Here is a 20,745-nt window from a genome sequence, read left to right on the forward strand (position 1 = left end):
GCCTGTTCTTCAAATTAGCCCTCTTCCCTCTGACGCTGGGGAAGACCAGGGCTATCTGACACTTATCCGTGGCAGGCTTCTGGATCCCTAATTACAGCTTTGCTGTTTAAAGAGTGGTTCTGGTTGAAGAAGCTGCCCTGGCCAGCATCTGGGCCTGTGTTAGAAAGCCAGCTCCCCAGGCCCTCCCTAGACCCGCCACACCAGAGGCGGCAGTTAAGAACATTTTCAGTGATAACACAATTCTGTACTTTTTAATGGAATACAGTGTGTTCATGTACATGAAGATCAGCTGGGGTAACTGGCATGGCTACTGCCTCAGGCATTTATCTTTTCTTTGTGTTGAGGAAATCCAGAAGGCACTGTCCTGGCTGTCATGAAATAGACAGTTAATTTTGTGAATGATAGTTAGGCTACTGTACTACAGAGCATTAGACATTGTCCCGCCATCCGACTGTAGGCCTGAATATTCTATCTTTTCTCCATCCCGCCCTCCTTCAGTTTCCCCAGCAGGCATTATTCCACTTTGGGAGGCAGCGTTTAGCAGCTCCTGTGGTGATTAGTACACACGCTGAATGTGAGGACTGCTTTGAGATTCCACGTTTCTCATTAAATCCCTAACTGGGTATCACACCTTAGGATCCTAAAAACGTTCTTCCTCTCAACATCTGAACATGGAACACTTTGGCTTATCCTCAAATAAACTCCAGAAACTCTGGAGACAGAACTGGTCTAGTTTCCCAGGGGACTCCTTCTTTAGCGTCCTGTTGTCAGTGTTACATGTGAGACCAATCTCATCTATGTAGTTCCTCTGGAGAGAGTATGTGTGCAGGATAACGTACACAGCCCTTCCTGTGAGGCCCACTGTGTGCTCTGAGGCCTGGGTACTTTCTTCAGCTAGGCTCCTCTCAGCAATGAAGGCCTGTGTGACCAGAGATGGTAGCCATGTTCCTCTCCAGTCTCTGATTCCTCTAACTGTCCATGATGTGTTAGAAACAATGACTAAATCTGTAAGTTGGCACATCCACCACGTACACACACACACACACACACACACACACACACACACACACACACTCTTTCCTAGTTGTAGGTTCTAGTTTGAGCTCTGTTGTTAAGTGAGGCTTTACCCTTTTAGTTGTATGAAGCAGGCTTAATTTTAGTATAAGCACAATTTAGCAAAACTATTAATACCCAAAATCAGTTGCTTAAACTCTCTAATGGAGGAATGCTAGCCAGACCTCATTTCCTCCTCTTTTCATCAAAATGAAGAAGGGGCTGGGAAGATGGCTTAGTGGGTAAAGTGCTTACTGGTAAAGGATTGGGATCTGAGTTAGGATACCCAGTACCCATTAAAGAGCCATTCATGGCTGTGAACTTCTGGAATTCCATTTCTGGGCTGTGTGTGTGTGTGTGTGTGTGTGTGTGTGTGTGTGTGTGTGTGTGATATGCATGTGTTTGTGGTATGAGTGGTGTGTATGTGGTGGGTATCTGTGTGTATATGGTGTGTGTCTGTGTGTCTCTCTGTCTCTCTAGACAGATAAATCCCTAGGGCTCACTGGCTCACTAGTTTAGCTAACTCATGAGCTGCAGATTCTGTAAAGAGACCCTGTCTCAAAAACTAAGATGGAGACAGAGGAAGACAGCTGACTTGATGTGTGGCCTCCACATGTGTGGCACATAGACACACAAGTGCACACGTATACACCATACAAATCACACACAGAAATAGAAAAGGCTCAAAAGGATTAAAAATAAAAGGAACAACTTTTTTAATGCTAAAGTTAGAAGATTTTGTTTAGTTCAGGTTCTTCACCATAATGATGGTTATAGAGACTAAAATTTAGAGTTACAAATTTCAAAGAAAATTGCCTTTTATAACTTGAGGCTAACTAGCACCTGTTACAAATATAATTATGGGAATTTATTAAAACTCTTGATGGTGATGATAATGGTGGTGGTGGTGATAATGATTTGCAGTGCTGGGAATGAAACCCAGGGCCTAGGGCATGCTAGGCAAGTGTTCTTGCCATTTTGCCACATCCCCAAAGCTTAGGTTTTTTTCCATTTTATATTTGGAAAACCAAAATCTTACTACATCATAATTTAATTTTGCATTATGCAGTGTGTTATCTGAGGTTTCTGTCCTGCCTGGTTCCCGCAGTTGTTAAGTCCCAAAGAAATCACACATTAATCATAAACTGATTGGCCCATTAGCTCAGGCTTCTTATTAACTCTTATAACTTACATTAGCCCATTATTCTTATCTGTGTTAGCCACATGCAGTACCTTTTTCAGCGGCATAGTCACATCTTGCTTCTTTTGTGTCTAGACAGGACCCCAGAGGGAGCTTCCCTCTTCCCAGAATTCTCCTGTTCTCATTGACCCACCTCTACTTCTTGTCTAGTTGTCCTGCCTATACTTCCTGCCTGGCTACTGGCCAATCAGCGTTTATTTAAAACATAATTGACAGAATATAGACAATTGTCCTGCACCAGCGGTGCTTCTGCTTGATCAGCTTTACTTAGCTAAGAAAATGGGGCTTTTTTTGTTGCTTCTTAAAAACTTAATTTGTCCCTGTAGCCTGGTTTCATGGCATTCTTTGAGTCATGACAGATCATCTTATTGAAGTAAACAATTCTGATATTTTCCTGTAATACTAAAAATAAAGGCATGACATGAATTATTCATCCCAATATTGCATTTTAAATATTAACCTAATATTAATTATGAATTTGCATCCCATAACAATAATATCAAAAGATAATCCAATTATTCATGGTAAATTATTTTTTCATCTCCTCACTGACATTGTTATGCTCCTTAATTTCCATGCTGACATAAACAGAATCTTTGTTTACTCAGAACTCAGTAGTTTTCAGAATGCATTCAGTAGTTACTGTTCCATCTGCTATAATTAAATATCCCGACAAAAGCACCTTAAAAGAAGGAAGGGTGTATTTTAACTCAGTTTGAGGGCCTGCCGCAGAGGCTGATCTTGAATTTTAGGTCCTGTCTCCAGCCTCGAGTAGTGGGATTACAGGAGTGTGCCACCCAGCTTGCCTCAATTGTGGCTTCCTAATTGACAGTGAGTAAGATTTTCTCTACGTCTCAAAAGATAACTAATGAACAGGAGACATGGCCTCATTAGCGCCTCATCAGAAGGAGGCCCACATTCCAAATCACTGAGTGTGATTTTTGTTTTTGTTTGTCTTTGATTCTAAAGACAGGAAGAGAGTGGGTGGCAGGTGTTTTCATCCTTAAAAACATATTTTAGATTTCTTAATTGTTAGACACTCAGGAGCTCTATGACTAAGCGGGAAAGAAAAGATCTTACCTTCAGAGACAAGAATTTCTTCTTTAGAGTCAGTGGTTGGTTCATCCTGGAAGAGTTAGTGCTGCCTCTGCTGAGATGCCCCTTAGGACCAGCCTTAGGAAGGGGCTGACTCCTCTAACCGGTCAGGACCTTCCTGGCTGACCCCTCTAACCATTCAGGACCTTCCTGGATGACCCCCCTAACCTTTCAGGACCTTCCTGGCTGGAGGTGTTGCTCTTGTCTGATCCCTGAGTTCAGTGCCTCCTGTTAAAATGAAGCAAGTCCACCCTCAAACTAGAAAAGAGGTAGAATAAGGGCGTGGCCTTCGGAAAACTGGGTAGCCTTGTACTTGCTTGGCGGGGTGACTGCTGTGGGTGTTACCATTTCTCTCCGTATTATGAAGTGACTAAACCAAGCCATTTGTCTGCTGTCATTCACCTCTATTTTTCTTTATTTATGTTAATGTTCTTGTCAGCTCCTGTGGGTATGTCAACTCCTAGGAAAATTCTATTCCAGTATGTGTTAGAAAGCAGATTTTAAAAATAAATTTATATTTTCTGTTTGATGTCCTGCTAACAAGTGTATCTCAGGGTCAGTGGGCCTCATGTGTAAGAGCTGTGACTTATAGGACCTTTGCTTCCAGTGTTTGGGGTGCTCTTGATTTTTTTTTAATTTCTTATAAATTTTAGTTTTCTTTTTGCTCCTCCCTTCCCCCCATCCCCCTCCAGTCCTAAGAGAGGGCAAGGCACCCTGCCCTGTGGGAAATCCAAGGCCTGCCCCACTACATCCAGGCTAAGCAAGGTATACATCCAAAGAGAATAGGATCCCAAAACACCAGTACATGCAGTAGAGACAAACCCTAGTGCTATTGTCATTGGCCCCTCAGTCTGCCCAAACTGTCAACCACATTCAGAGGGACCAGTTTGATCCCATGCTCGTTCATTCCCAGTCCAGTTGGAGTTGGTGAGCTCCCATTAGCTCAGGCACACTGTCTCAGTGGGTGAACCCCTCGTGGTCCTGACTTCCTTGCTCATACTCTCCCTCCTTCTACTCTTCAACTGGACCTTGGAGCATGCAGTCAGTAACCGATGTTTCCGGGGCAGCTACTATGTACCAGGGATTGTTGCCATGTAAACCGTGATGATGCTCAGCCGGAGAAAGACAAAGAAATAAATGCGGACATAAATGATGTTTAGAGGGCGATGGTGGAGTGGACTGACAGCGAGGAGTGCTCCCGTCCTGGGTGCTCCTAGGAACTGGGAATTCCGTGGGAAATAAGTATCAGTCTGGCCTTTGAGCGTCTACAGTCTAGCAAGAGAAATCTCTGTGCTGACCAAGAATGTAAGTAGACATTGTTAGCCAGGAAGGTGGTGCACGCCTTTAATCGCAGCACTTGAGAGGCAGAAGAAGGCAGATCTCTGTGAGTTTGAGGTCAGCCTGGTCTACAAAGTGAGTTCCAGGACAGCCAGAGCTGTTATGCAAAACCAAAACCAAAAAGAAATGTCTTAAACAACAGAGTAAGGGAGTACAGACAGGGGAGGACTCTGGCCTACACCTATAAGAGTTAAGAAAGGCTTTGAGAGGAAAGCTTTTTTTTTCAGTATTTCAATACAAATAAATGCTACCTATAGTCTTTTAAAGTTAACGAACAATTTTTAATTTTTTTATTAGCTTGCAAAGGATTAGATTTTATTGAGGCATTTCCAAACAATTTTTTTTGTTATTTCTCTTCCCCTCTTCTTTACGCTCCTCCTCCCTAGTGACCTCCCACCCCCAATACAGTCATTTTCACATCACACACATTTGACCTTTGCTCGGCTCTCTACACTTCTTGTTTCCCTCTCACCGTCGTCTGTCTAGTTTGATAGTCTGTAGCCACTCTTACAAGCCCTATTTGCCTACATACAAGCATTAAAGGTTAGGATCCTCACCCGAAAAAGAGTCATGTGAATTGTGTCTTTCTGAGGCTACATCACATCAGTTTCCGGTTCCATGCATTTTCTGGCAACTGTTACAATTTTTTTCTAAACAACTGGGTAAGTTATATTGTATGCAGAAGGTGCTTTTCTTTATCCATCCGTCAGCTGATGGGCACGTTCATATCTTTGTTAGTGGGATTAGCGTAGAGTAACATGATGTAGGAGGATCTGGGCTGGGCTGTGAACTCCTTTGTTCTGTTTGTTTTGTTTCTCTGAGACAGCCTTTCAGTCTGTAGCCTAGGCTGGGCTTGAGCATGCAGTGATCCTCCTGTCTCGTGCCTCGAGTACTAGAATTACAGCTGTGAACCACTATGTTTTGCTTACTATTAGAACTTTGATTTACTTTTTTTAAATAAAAATGATTGTGATCAATTTTGTGCCTCTATCACCTGCTAGATTTATTTTTAATGTCTCAAGCTTAGGCTTTGGACAAAGTGATTCTTTATCTGAGGAATTTTCTTTCTTTTCCACTATCAGACAAATAATAATAGAAATACCTGGTTTCTTTTTAAAGCTCTTCGGGAGACTTCTTCACACCTCTCAGGCCAGAACTCTGCAGCCTTTCTAAAGTCAGGCTCTGCTCTGGGGCAGGAGGTTTGTCCTCCAGAGCCCATGGCATTGGGGGTGGGGAACAAGGACTTGTTGGCAGAGATAACTTCCATGGTATTTGAAATACTTGAGCTTCAATATTTGCTGATTTTGCTCATCTGTAGGAAGAAGAAACATAGGATTGCCTGACTGCTTGTCTCAAGACACAGGGAAGGAAGGGTGGGGAGAGGAGGGCCCACAGACAACTGAGTGGTGAGGTTGGAAGAGGCCTTTTATACACAGAGTTGTAAAGAACAGACTAACGAGAAGTTCCAGAAGCTGGCTTCTGTAAGGGAACCCACTCATATTTGAGCTAAAGAGAGAAAAAGCATTGCTCTCAATGGCCCTTCTGGGGATTGTCCTGGCAGCTTGCCGGAGGCTGTTCTTTAGAGGTGGGAGAGAGTGGCTGCTTTCAAGGGGTGTACAAGCACACTGGCTGATCTCATGCCCGGGAAATGCTGCTGTTCATGCTTACAGCCCTGGAGTTCTTGATCAAATAGGGGGTCCTGGGGAAAGGGCTTTACACAACATAGTAGTTTGAGGTTTTTCATTTCTCCACGTGACTAGGGGCTGGATGTGGACTATCCTGAAGCTGTGTCTATTCTTGCATTGACACTGTCGGAGCTCCACTAAGAATGTCCACTGAGCATTAGCCCATCTCTAATTATGACACATTTGGTTTTATTTTTCTTATCCATAAAGGCCAAAAATAAAATCACTGAATTCATGAGTAGTGATTTTTTTAATGAGGCGACACCCATCTTCAAACTTCCCCCTCCTGAAAGTTCTATTTACTCTGTTTTTCTCAAAAATGAGAAATAACATGTGAAATGTATTGTAGTACCAGCCTTGGAAATATAACCCAGACCATACCCAGGAATAGTGAAATTGCTACTGAAAAATGTCTTACTTGTAGTATTATTTGCTTCATCCATTCATCTGTCCATCCATCCATTCAATAATCTTCCTGTCTGTTCATTTATCTATCTACCATTTATCTATAATTTGTCTATCATCTCTCTGATCTATCTATCTATCTATCTATCTGTCATCTACCTATATTTGTGACACTTGATTTCACTTTGTCTAGGAATCACTATGTCCTACTATTCATTTTTCTTAGCTACTGCAATTGCTGTGAAGAGATACCATCACCAAGGCAGCATACAAAAGAAAGCATTTAATCGAGGGTTTGCTTATAGCTTCAGGGTTAGTCCATGGTGGGAGTATGGCAGCAGGCGGGAAGGCATGGTGCCAAGGCAGAAGCTGAGTGCTCACATCCTGTTCTACAGGCAGCAGGTGGAGAGGGAGAACAAGAACAGGCATGGGCTTTTGAAACCTCAAGGCCCACCTCTAGTGACACACCTCCTAATCCTTCCCCAAACAGTTCCACCAATAGGAACCAAGCATTCATATAGATGAGCCTATCGGGGCTATTCTCATTCAAACCACTACACAGTTTAAACGTAAACTATTCCCATGGGTTAATGCCTTGAATGTGGACCCCAGCTTGTGGGTCCACATTTGGAGGGTGTTGGGTCTTTAGGAGGGTGGGCCCTGGCTGGTAAAGTAGTCCCTTTGAAGTCTACCCCCCCCCCCTTCCCGTTCTGGCTTGTCCTCAGTTCTGTGTGAACAGCTGCTCAGCCTCCTGCTTCTCTCCCTAGGGACAGAGCCACTCACCCACCCACCGGACTGAATCCTTCGGAAACTCTGAGTCAGAAGGAACCCTCCCCTGAGTTTTTTCTGTCAACTCAGAAATGCAAAGTTAAGTGAAACACCCGCCATCTTCAGGAATATGCAGTAGACCAGCTTCTAAAATGGGACTTTTCCTTCATTTTTATCCTTGTGGAAGGCAGAATTGGGATCCTGTCTGTGTCTCCTGAGCACATAACACACTCCGTGCCCCTCCCAGCCTGCACTAGCAAAGCCTGCAGCTCTGCCTGCGGGCTCTCCTGCAGTTTTGGGCCTACTGTGTTCTGGCAGGATAGAAGGGTGGGGAAATTTGTATTCCCAGGAGGCAGCCCCTGTTGTGTGACTTTTCCTGGGGAGAGACGAATGAACGTCTATTCACCTCAGATAGGGAACAATGACATACCAAAAAGAGTTTTAGCTCAAGTCTGTGGGGTGAGTCAGTGAGTTTGTTGGGGTTACTCCCAAGAGTGTGGGTGATCAAAGGCAGCTGCATCACTGAAAAGCCCACCTTGGTATAGGTAAGGACTCACACTCACGAGAGCTCCATTCCTTGAGCTCCCTGCACGGCCTGCAAGCTCCCCCTTTATCTACCCCCAGCAGTGGTTCTAGACCTTGGGAAGGGAGCCCAGGAGTTTAGTAATTTGCTGAGCTGTGTTAGCTTCCAGAGCCTCATTGGTTTTCTCAGTCTGCTGAGTTTCCATCCTCCCTCCAGAAGGATTGGTAACTAGGGAGCAATAGGAGGTGGGGTAAGAGCAGCTCCCCAGCTCTCTGATGTGAAGCAGAACTCTGTGCATCACATAGTCACTGGCTCTCAACGTTGCTCCCCACAGGCAAGGCAATGCTCACGTTGGTAACTCTCTTGATAACGAACCCTGCAATGGCCTCCTCCCCTTCTCTAGCTCGCCTTATTTTCCCATCACTTCTCCGCATTGACTGCTTGCACACAAATTCTTATCTCAGGACCTGCTTTCTGGAGAAAGAGCATGAGGAGTCCTCTGGAGCACAGTAGAGCTTACTTGTAATTTGTCTCACTCTTATTCCCGAAATATGCTGGAGTTTCTAGACTCTCTGGTTAAAAGTCTGGGGTAGATGGGTAGGGAGAAAGGAAGGAGTGGTTTGTGAATCTGATGGTTTTACATGTTTCTTAAAAAGTGATTTTTGCCACTTCAGAGTTCTCAGCCTTGCCTGGTACATATTTATCATACTCAGGGGTCACAGAGGAGAAAAGGGCGGAGAGACTGTAGGAGCCGGAGGTGGTTGGTGACTATAGCCAGGCAATGTTATTTGGGCTCACAGCAGGTGAGAAAGCATGCACTGTCTATGTAAGCTTAGGCCAGACAAAATCCTAGCCTGGAGGGAGGAGGTGGGCACAATGTCCCACCCCAACTGAAGAGCATTGGCAATTGACAGCTCCCAGGAATGGGAGAGTCTGCTTTCTCTAAGCATATGTTCCATAGTAGGTTGACCACACATCCAAGAGCATATGGGTAATACTAATTGGACTCAATGGATTTTAAAATATGAGGGCACAAACATGGGTGGGTATGCAATGTGACAGATCTGAGAAGGGCTAGGAGGAGGGGATTGAATGTGATCAAAATGCAATGGATGAAATTATTAAAGAATTAAAAATATTTTTAAAAGAAATAGTGTGATATCTCCTCTCAGCAAAAAGCATGTGTCCACAATATTTTCATATTATATAATGCACTAAGTAGTTTTATTTTAAAAGCTATATGCTTATTAACTTTAATACCCTATTTAAATACTACAAATGCAATCATTCCTCTCTTGGGTATTGATTTGTATGGGCAAAATAGTGAAGAATGATAAATTCACCTTTTTCACTTTGTGGGATTTGCCTGGGAAAAGATGATTCGGCTAGTTTTTTAGAACTTTGTATGTACAAAAGTCAGGGTCCTGGCATTCAAGACCAAAGATGTTTGCTTTTCTTTTCTCCTCAGTGAATGGTCGGGGGTCTCAGCCTCATTTCTAGCTCTGCTGTAGTTTTGCTATGAGGCTGACAAGGGTTCTAGATTTGCTTCCTGTGCGCTCAGGAGGTAGGAGGTTACCTTCTCCACATTTGTGTCCTCAACCCACAGCATGGTGTCTGCCTCACAGAAAGTACTCTATAGACAGCAAGGTAACAGAAGTGTGGCATTTCCTACCTTTAGGTCTTTAGTAGTGGCTTCCTGGGACCTTGTACAGACCCAGAGGGACCCCGAGTTGTCATGCCAGCAGCCTGCTCCTCAGCTTCTGTCGGCTGTCCATATTTTGTACCTTAATGTCACTGAAGTCCCTGCTGCGACCTGCTGCATGTTTGTGATAAGAGGCGCCGAGGACTATACAGGATGAACTAGAATCCCACATGAGCTGGAATCAAGATTTAATTCTTACAGCTGCTCTGAGCTAGTGCGAGCTCACTGACCCCAGACACAGCTGGGGAACCTGCATAGGACTGAACTAGGCCCTGTGAATGTGGGTGACAGTTGTGTGGCTTGGGCAGTCTGTGGGGCCACTGGCAGTGGAACCAGTATTAATCCCTAGTGCATGAACTGGCTCTTTAGAGCCCACTCCCTATGGTGGGATACCTTGCTCAGCCTAGATGTAGTAGGGAGGGCCTTGGTCCTGCCTCAAAGTGATGTGCTAGACTTGGTTGATTCCCCATGGGAAGCCTCTTCCTCTCTGAATAGTGAATGGGGTGGGGTAGGGGGATGATAGGGGGAGCAGGAGGAAGGAAGGGAGAGGGAACTGTGGTTGGTATGTAAAATAAGGTTGTTTTAAAAATAAAAATGATTTAATTGTTAAAAAAGCAAATGTGAGCCGGGCGATGGTGGCGCACGCCTTTAATCCCAGCACTTGGGAGGCAGAGGCAGGCGGATCTCTGTGAGTTCGAGACCAGCCTGGTGTACAGAGCTAGTTCCAGGACAGGCTCCAAAAGCCACAGAGAAACCCTGTCTCGAAAAACCAAAAAAAAAAAAAAAAAAAAAAAGCAAATGTGATGTCATATTTAAGGCACATGAAGATAACCCATTAAGGAATTCTGTCTTAAATTAAAGATACTTTTTTGGGACTCTCAAAGGAAAGAAAAATATCAGCAATAAAATTCTATCTGTATTGGTCTCTCTACTCTGTAATTTTCCCTTAAGTGTCTTTAGATTTTGACTTTTCTGTTTTTTTTTTTTCACTGAAAAAGTTTTTATTGAGACCAACCACACCAGTCAAGCAAATTCTGGCATTAAGCACCTTCTTCCTTGGCAATGCGGTCTTTCTTGAGTGGTCCCATGAATGCTTTCTTCTCCTCCATGGTCTGGAAACGACCGTGGCCAAACTTGGAGGTGGTGTCAATGAATTTCAGGTCAATCTTCTCCAGAGCCCGCCGTTTGGTCTGCACCAGCAAGGACTTGCGGAGTGTGAGCACTCGCTTCTTGGTTCCCACCACACAGCCTTTGAGCATGATGAAGTCATTGGTTACCTCACCATAATGGACAAAGCCACCCAGTGGGTTGATGCTCTTGTCAGAAAGGTCATAGTCGGTAGATGCATTGTTCTTGATCAGCTTGCCATCCTTGATAAGGTAGCCCTGACCAATCTTGTAAATCTTCTTGTTGATTTCTGTCCGATGATGGTAGCCTTTCTGCCCAGCCCGAGCCACAGAGAAGGCCACTCGGGCAGGGTGCCAAGCGCCAATACAGGCAACCTTGCGCAACCCTCGATGGGTCTTGCGGGGCAGTTTCTTGGTATGCCAACGACTGGTCACCCCTTTGTAGCCTTTGCCTTTTGTCACTCCAATGACATCAATCATCTCATCCTGCCCAAACACCTGGTTCACAGGAACCTGCTGCTCCAGCCTCTCCCGGGCCCAGTCTAGCTTCTCAGCCACAGTGCCCCCATTTAGCTGGATCTCCATCAAGTGTGCCTTCTTCTGGCGCAGAGGAAGCAGACGCATCTGAGTGTGGGCAATTATGCGGATGACCTGGCAGTACTTCTTCATGCTGTTGAAGTCCTTCTCCAGCTGTTTCTTGCCCATGTCATCCTGCCATTTCTTACAGTATTTGGTGAAGGCCTTCTTCTTAGATTTGTGCCAGTTCTTGTAGAACCGCCTTTTACACTCATCACTGATGTGCTCAGCAAATACTGTCTTGAAGGTGCGGAGACCTCGTGGGGTTTCGACGTATCCCACGATGCCCACAACTACCATAGGTGGTGTTTCCACAATGGTTACAGCCTCCACGACTTCTTTCTTGTTTACCTTGGATCCTGGTCTGTCAACCTCTCGGACAATGTGGGTCATGCCAGCCTTGTAGCCTAGAAAGGCTGTGAGGTGAACAGGCTTGGAAGGGTCATCCTTGGGGAAGCTCTTCACTTTCCCACGATGCCTGCTGCTGCGCTTCCGCGGCAAGAAGCCCAAGGACCCATGCCTGGGAGCAGAGAATTTCCTGTGAGACATCTCTCCTCACACGCCGCCGCCGATAGAGAGGGACTTTTCTGTTTTTTAAATCAATGTACTAGCTAAAAATGATGCATCTCTGCCATTTCATTTCATGTCTTTATACTTAATAAAGTTATATGTCTTATTAAAGGAGATGAGAAACCATTAAAACAGGATGTTAACACTATCATGATGCTTCTAGTTATAAAGTAAGAGAGCAATACTATGGCCTTAAGTCCTTTAGAAGAGTCTAAGTTTTAAGAAGAAAAGAAATTAAGTCAAGTGAGTTAAGCCTCTGGCAGTTCCACTCCACGTCTAGCAGTGACTTGTGGTCACTGCAAGGTCTGCTGTGGTACTTAGCTGCATCCATCAGGGCTTCTAGGTGTAGGTCAGAGCTGGAAGCCTGCCTAGTTTAGATGGTAAAGGCAATAGATAGCTCACAGCTGTTGGCATGGGGAGCCAGGTAGAGGTCACAACACTACCACAGATGTTGTCCAACACCTGCCTCAGCATGAGGAAAGCCCTGCCCCACCAACTCTTCATATGACTCAGCCCCATGTTAAGATCTTAGGTGGGCACAACTGTTTCATCAAAGCATGGGCTACCTACCCATCAGTGTCGAAAATGATGTGTGTGTGTGTGTGGTGCAGGGCACCTGTCTGTGTTTGTCATGTCATCTGGAGAAGGTTGGGTTCTCAGCCCAGGAATCTGTCTCAATGTAAGGAAGGTGTCTGATGCAGGGCTGCTGAAATGACAGGTAGGTGATGTGGGATTCCCCTCTGCATGCTGTGAATACTATTGGTAAATAAAGAAACTCTCTTTGGCCTGTGATAGGGTAGAGTAGAGCTAGGTGGGGAAGACTGAACTGAATGTTGGGAGAAAGAAGATGGAGTCAGAGAGAAGCCATGTAGCCCCCCAGAGACAGATGCTAGAACTTTACCCAGTAAGCCACAGCCTCATGGCAATACACAGATTAATAGAGATGGATTAATTTAAGTTATGAGTTAGCCAGAAATGTGCTTAAGCTATTAGCCAAACAGTATTGCAAATAATATGGTTTCTATGTGATTATTTTGGGGCCAAGAATCCAGGCACAAACAAGCGGGCTCTCATAACAGGTATGTGCTGCAGAGATGGCAACGGGCAAATGGAGGTCTTCCTGTCTAAGAAAGGCATGAAGAATACCTACCACCTTGTTAGATTGATGGGAAAGGGCTATCTTACTCTTCTTTGCTAAACACTGGATATTTCTCAAAAGCAAACAAAAATCCAAACTTTGTTTCATTAAGGTTAAAATCTATTTCCTGTGATTTTGTCCTAAACAGGAACCATAGTTGCTTACCACATTGCCTTCCTAGTCTTGAAGTCAGATACCCTTTACTCTAACATCTAGACGTTTTTCTCAATTTGCGGTTTTAAAAGCATATATTTATGCTCTATCCATGCACACATTTCTATTTATTTTTTGCCTTCCCCAGTGCACACAGGGAAGGGACCAGAACCACACAGTGTTCACATGCTGCCACATCTTGTAAGCATTTACCACTGTGTCCAGCATGGATGTTGGTGGCTAAATCACAAAGGAAATGATCCTAGTTTCTTTAAGCTTGCTAGAAAGCTGTTTAGTTGCCCTGACTCTTTGAGACATTGCTGTCATTGGAGGCTATTCCCATCTCCAGTGTTCAAGCAAGGCTCACACAGGATCCCGGACCTTTCTTTTATTATTATTATTATTAAAAATTTTCACCTCCTCCCCTCCTCCCATTTCCCTCCCCCCCCATTTTTTCTCCCTCTCCCTCTCCAGTCCAAAGAGCAGTCAGGGTTCCCTGCCCTGTGGGAAGTCCAAGGTCCTCCCCCCTCCATCCAGGTCTAGGAAGGTGAGCATCCAAACAGACTAGGTTCCCACAAAGCCAGTACATGCAGTAGGATCAAAACCCAGTGCCATTGTCCTTGGCTTCTCAGTCAGCCCTCCTTGTCAGCCACGTTCAGAGAGTCCGGTTTGATCACATGCTCCGTCAGTCCCAGTCCAGCTGGTCTTGGTGAGTTCCCATTAGATAACCCCCACCGTCACAGTGGGTGGGCACACCCCTCATGGTCCTGACTTCTTTGCTCATGTTCTCTCTCCTTCTGCTCCTCATTTGGACCTTGGGAGCTCAGTCCAGTGCTCCAATGTGGGTCTCTGTCTCTATCTTCATCCATCGCCAGATGAAGGTTCTATGATAATATGCAAGATATTCATCAGTGTGGCTAGAGCAGGAAAATATATATCTTAATTAAGGGAGCCATTTTAGGGTTGGCAAGAGACTGGACTCTAGTGGGGTTCCCAGGTGTCCAAGGAGATGTCCCCAGCTTGTTCCTTGAGCAGCCGAGAAGAGGGCGCCTGAATTGAAGACCTTTCTTTATCTGGACACAGAAAATGTGGGTTTCTGTGCTGTGCTCTGCTCACCAAGGGAAGCATGCAAGCCTTCTGCTCTGAACCCTCTGGAATTCCCACATGTAGCTCCCTCCCTGGGCCTGGCCTTCAGCATCTCAAAGCTGCTTTCAAGGGCTCAGAAGCACTTTGTTTCCTATCTGTTTCCTGACCCTTGCACTGGTTAGGGACAGTGCTCACCCTCTGGCTAAGAGTTCCTCCAGAGTCTTGTGTTTTAGGCTTGTCTTATCTCCTGAAGACCAATGGGCCAGAAGTCTGAGTTACAGTTTTGTAGTGTTCTCTTGGTCATTAGGCAGTGTCTGCTTCTGACTGAACATGGAGGTCATGAGAGAACACAGACATTTGGTGGAGAATAATGCAGGGTTAATCTCTCGAATATGTTATCTGTCTGTCTCATTTTTGGAAACAGTGGACTGATTTCAAGGGAAACAAATTGCTGACAGTTATCCCAAATTTCAAAAATCCTTTTACAAAGTTTGTCAGTTTACTACAAACTCTAGAAAGCAGCATGCCACTCAGGCGGGAGAAGAGGCCGTTTGCAAAAATGAGATGGGTCTCCAGGGACAGCTCTCTTCTCTGATGTCACAGAGTTCCTCCCAAACAGTCAGGGCATTGATAAAATAAGTATCTGTCGTGTTATTTAGGAAGGGATGGCAGGCTGAGAGCTACTGAGCAAGTGATAAGCTGCCCTTGACTTGGCAAACTTCCACGCGTCTTCAGTGGATATGGTTCTCACATTGATCTGCCATGAAAGTTCCCTCTGTTGACCCAGTGACACAGTTCTAGGCAAGGAAGGAAGAATGTGTTTGTGTCCCCTAGTGATGATGTGGTATATACCACCTGTCATAATAGTCCCAGCTTCATCTGCTAAGCTAGGGGCAAATACAGTCTTATGCTTTGTCATTGGGTGGTCAGGCAGGGCCTGGGTAAAATCCCATGGAAAATCCCAAGTAGTTAGTGCTTGCCTGAAAATTAAGTGTGTTCAGTCTTTTTATAGTACATGTTCCTTTGCAGTAAGAGAACACTGCAAGTCTGTGTAAGGCTTTTATATTGGCATGCTTAACCACTGTGACTTTTACCGCTGCATACCAGCTGGGGCATGCAGATTACTGAAAGCACTATGAAGATGTCTTTAAATGGCCTGCTGCTGCTGTATACCCTTCAGAAGCTAGAGAAGAAAATGTGTCTTTATATGTCATTTTTGTTTCTTTGGGGCATATTAGCGGTCTGAGCCACCACTTCTAAAAACAGGACTATCCCCACTCTCTGAAAAAGTCTTAATATAAGAGTTTTTTTTTTTTAAATACAATGTTAGTTACCCACCATGCATTTCTGCAGATTCTACTTCATTATCAAGGAAGGGGTCTAATAGTTTCTTTAGCATCTAATGAAACTAGGGAAGAGAAGCAAATGTATAAATGATTTTTAAAATTACAATACACAGAAAGACTCCTGTAAAATGGAGGAGGAGGCCAAAGCCTGCACATCTCTTGGAGAGGGCCCACCCCTGCCACAGTCCATGTGTTCTTTGTGTGAACTGACAGTTCTTTCTTGGTTTTCTTTGGAAATGGGATGAGTTTAAAATTAATAGACTATGGAAAGCCTTTAAACTGAACATGCTAACATGCTTGCATTTAAGAAAATTGTATTCTCAGTGATGTTCATCTCAGCATTGAAGCGTTTTCTTTCTTTTGGAGAAGAAAAATATGACTTTTTTTTATTGGTCCAGCAGAAAAGTCAAATGTTAATCCTCTAACACCAGAGGTCATTTTTCAAGTTTTCATATTTACATTCTCAACTCGCAGGACAAAGTTTCTGACTTAGAATTTTATTTCTTGTGTGTGTGTACATCAGTGCAGGTGTGTAAGGAGGCCATAGGTTGAACAAGACATGTCTTGTTCAATCACTTCTCTACCTTCCTTTCTGAGATATGGAATTCACTGATTGGCTAGACTGACTGACTAGCAAGCCCATGGATCCCTTTGTCTGCCACACTCAGATTATACCTGATATTTGGGGGTCCAAACTCAGGTCCTCATGCTTGTGCAGCTGATGCTGAAGCATCTCCCTGCCCCCTTCATTTATAATGCCACTGAAAACATAACCCACAGAGTGTCACTCAGCTGTACACACTAGGGTACTGACTGCAATCGCAAACCTTCTGACCCCAGGTCTGGCTGAGTATTAAGGTCTAGCGTTGCCCAAGACAATTGCTGTTCTTTTACAGTAATACAGCTGGAAGGAAAGGCTTGTCCAAGTGAATGAAAAGCTTGGAGCACTCCTCAGAGACTGGGAAGAGCCCTCTTATTCGGTGTAATCGAAGCTGGTATTTGCCTGGGTAGAAGAGACAATTAGTAAATTGGAACGACATCCATTGGAAGAAAAATTTATTATGTATTGCCAAAATCTGAAATCCTTTGGTTAGTTTCTCTTTCATTTTTTTTTTTCATAGAGCACACCCATGTATATCTAGTCTTCCAGGTTTATCTTTTACTGGCTAGACTGAGAACTTAGAAATCTGAGTTCAGACAATAGTTTTACAAGTTTGCTCCATTAGGAACTGACCTAAGGTTGGGTGTGGTGGCACGCACCTTTAATCCCAGCACTTGGGAGTCAGTGACAGATCTCTGTGAGTTCAAGGCCAGCCCGGTCTACAGAGTGAGTTCCAGGACAGTCAAGACTGTTACACAGAGAAACACTGTACTGAAAAACAAACAAAACAAAACAAACAAACAAACAAAGAACTGGCCTGTCAATGACATGAAAGTATGATTTTTTCCATTTGTCACTGTCAGACGTTTTTGGTAAGCCTTTGATTTATTTTTTCCTAGCAAGGGTATTCATTTTCCATCAGTTTATATTATATGTAAATTCATAATATTGAGCACAGTGGCAGAAATGGACCTGGAATGAGACCCAGGGATTTGGATAAGCATCTCCCAATCAGAGGGAAGACAGAAGTTCATGGGCATGCCAGACTACCAGCTTCGGGCACTCCATATGGCAAGGACAGAGTGAACACCTGCTCGACATGACTGGGGTCTGCCGGATAGTCTATGAGTCAGTTACAGTCTTTAATTAAGCATTTCTACTAATATGCCCAAGAAGTAACTCTTAACAGTTTTTGCAAAGTGTTTTCTAGCAGGAGTTCTACAGAACAGCCTTAATGAGCAGCCAGGCTCCCTGGCAATCAGCAGCATCTGTCTGCACAGTGTAATTGGCATGCTAAAACACTGCCCCTGGGCGAGCTAGTGTACAGTGTATAATTGCTTGGCTCATCAGACTATTTTCTTTTCTTGGATAGGGAAAGGTAGTGTTTTGGTCCACTCTTCATGGTGCTATCACAAATTTTTAAATTAATGATTTGGAGATTTAATGAAATCTTCCATTTATCCAGGATAGAAATTCTTTTTTTAAAATTTTTTTTATTGAGCTCTACATTTTTCTCTGCTCCTCTCCCTGCCTCTCCCCTCCCCTTCAACCCTCTCCCAAGGTCCCCATGCTCCCAATTTACTCAGGAGACCTTGTCCTTTTCTACTTCCCATGTAGATTAGATCCATGTATGTCTCTTTTAGAGTCCTCATTGCTGTCTAGGTTCTCTGGGATTGTGATTTGTAGGCTGGTTTTCTTTGCTTTATGTTTAAAAACCATTTATGAGTGAGTAAATATGATAATTGTCTTTCTGGGTCTGGGTTACCTCACTCAAAATGATATTTTTTAGCTCCATCCATTTTCCTGCAAAATTCAAGATATCGTTAATTTTTTCTGCTGTGTAGTACTCCATTGTGTAAATGTACCACATTTCCTAATCCATTCTTCAGTCAAGGGGCATTTAGGGTGTTTCCAGGGTCTGGCTATGACAAACAAAGCTGCTATGAACATCATTGAACACACATACTTGTGGCACGATTGAGCATCCTTTGGCTACTTACTCAAAACTGTATTGCTGGGTCTTGAGGAAGGTTGTTTACTAATTTTCTGAGAAATTTCTACACTGATATCCAAAGGGGCTGTACCAGCTTGCACTACCACTAGCAATGCAGGAGTGTTCCCTTTACCCTACATCCTCTCCCAGGATAGAAATTCTTACTATCTCTATCAGTGTTTTCAGTTAAAACTTTGTCTTCTTAAATCCTGCTAGCAATAAAACATGGTGCACCAAGGACAGTTAGGTTAGAATAAATAAATATCACACATTCTGACTGACATTCACTTGTAAAGGGTATAGGTGTGGAAGTCAGAGACTTCGGGACACCATGGTACTGACCAGGATAGGAAGCAGGCCTAGGGCATCAGCATCCTAGCAGACAGAACTAGACATTTGAGCAGCCGATCACCTGGCCACAATGAGGGGGCTCTGTACTATTTGCTCAGATGTGTTAAATGTACTTCTCAACTCTTAATGTCTTTCTTCACTTTTCTCTGTTCTTTCTTTTTTTTTTAAGTTTGTAAGATGTATTTATTTATTTATTTATTAAGGATTTCTGCCTCCTCCCCGCAACCGCTTCCCATTTCCCTCCTCCTCCCCCCATCAAGTCCCCCTCCCTCATCTGCTCGAAGAGCAATCAGGGTTCCCTGACCTGTGGGAAGCCCAAGGACCGCCCACCTCTATCCAGGTCTCATAAGGTGAGCATCCAAACTGCCTAGGCTCCCCCAAAGCCAGTACGTGCAGTAGGATCAAAAACCCACTGCGATTGTTCTTGAGTTCTCAGTATTCCTCATTGTCCGCTTTCTTTCTTTTTATTTCTGTTTTTGACTGCAGAAAGGTACTCAAGGAAATCTCTGTTGGAGAATTAAACCCAAATGAAACTGTTCAGGCCAGTGTGGAAGCCCAGCTCCTTTCCAAGCTAAATCATCCAGCCATTGTCAAGTTCCATGCAAGCTTCGTGGAGCAGGATAATTTCTGCATTATCACAGAATACTGTGAGGTGAGACTCTCCTCTCTTAGAAATACTTGTAAAAATCTGTTGCATGGTAAAAAAAATTATATAAAGAGATATCTTAGCAGTTTTATTATCAAACAGCAAGTTGAATTCTAAAAGCCTAGTGTCTCATGTCTTGTGGCTAAGAATAATCTACTCTAAGTAACTGACAAATGTTGTGGAATAGAATAATTGTTTAACTATATAAAGGTGTGTTGATTTTGTTTATGTCACATTTGTTTAGCTATGTAAAGATGCGTAGCTGTTTCACCTTGCCTGCCTACGGCACCTGACAGGTCTAATTAGTCTCATAAAAAGCTGAATGGCCAATAGTTAGACAGAGGAGGGATAGGTGGTACTGGTGGGCAGAAAGAGAAGGGAGCCAGCCAACCAGTGGCCAGCCAGCTAGGGTCGAGACAGACAAACACGGAGGAAGCAGGGATGCAGAATAAACAGTTCAAAATGAGGTAATCGAGCCTTGGGGCAGGACACAGGTTCATAGAAATGGGTTAATTTAAGTTAAAAAAAATCTAGCTAGAAATACCTAAGCTAAGGTGAAGCATTCGATATTAATAATAATTCTCTGTGTCATGATTGGGGAGTGCTTTTACATATATGGGGGGCAGGTTGCCCAAACCTCCTATGATAGTATCATGAATGCTTAGCTGGACATCTAGACTCTTAACCAAGGCTTGGATACAGTGGAGGCATAGCTCACAGTTTGATTTCCAGTTCTGTTGTTTGATATGTGAAGATCTGACTTACATCTCATTTCTCCTAGAGAAGTCTTTCCTATTTGTTGACTTGTGAACTGTGGCATAGCATTTGCAGTTTTCTCCGCTGCTCTCTGTTCTCTTAAGTACATCTTTGTGCTTTACTGAGTCTGAAACAAACGTGAAGTTTAGAAAGATGAGAGAGGAGAAGACGGCAATATGAATTGTGGATCTTTGTGTTTACAACTCAGAGGTTAGGCGTAGGGTGGGTGACTGGGGTTGTGTCAAGCAGAGCATAAAAGAAGATGCCATGCTTAAAATTATGCTCAGGTGCTCTTTGAGCTAGGCTAGCCAAATACTTCTTAGGAGGATTTGAAACCGTGGAAAATGGAATTAGTCAGCTCATCACTTGGGTAGCCCTAGAGAAATTATGTTGGGAAGAAAGAAGTGTCTTTTTGGAACAGAAGACAAGCAGGCTTGGCTCTGAGAATTTGGACAAGCAGATGGAAGCTGAGGGTGCCCTGTGTTTGAGCGGCAGAAGGAAGAGTAGAGACTGTACCCAAACCACCATGCTGCTTCCCCATTTGCTGGTGCAACCACTAAGATACCAGTTGTCACATTCCTCTGAATGAACCTGGAGTAATCTAAACCTTGGCCTTTCACTTTAAATTACTC

The 20,745-nt window shown here is 43.9% G+C and overlaps 2 protein-coding genes across 3 annotated transcripts in view; one reads left to right on the top strand and one right to left on the bottom strand.

The window, feature by feature from the left end:
* The window catches only part of Nek11 (NIMA related kinase 11), a 215,468-nt gene that overhangs the window by 33,423 nt on the left and 161,300 nt on the right, over positions 1–20,745 (top strand). For both annotated transcript variants that reach the window (XM_041677504.1, XM_041677505.1), the window contains exon 2: positions 19,198–19,363. In XM_041677504.1, the coding sequence (XP_041533438.1) occupies positions 19,198–19,363 (166 nt within the window). The remainder of the gene's footprint in view (positions 1–19,197; positions 19,364–20,745) is intronic.
* On the bottom strand, positions 10,811–12,046 carry LOC121464482 (60S ribosomal protein L3). Its single transcript, XM_041677507.1, has one exon. The coding sequence runs from the start codon at positions 12,020–12,022 to the stop codon at positions 10,811–10,813; it is 1,212 nt and encodes a 403-aa protein (XP_041533441.1). The 5' UTR covers positions 12,023–12,046.

Source organism: Microtus oregoni, unplaced genomic scaffold (genome assembly GCF_018167655.1).
Source record: "Microtus oregoni isolate MIOR12 unplaced genomic scaffold, Mior012 000028F_ref0000031, whole genome shotgun sequence".
Lineage (NCBI taxonomy): Eukaryota > Metazoa > Chordata > Mammalia > Rodentia > Cricetidae > Microtus > Microtus oregoni.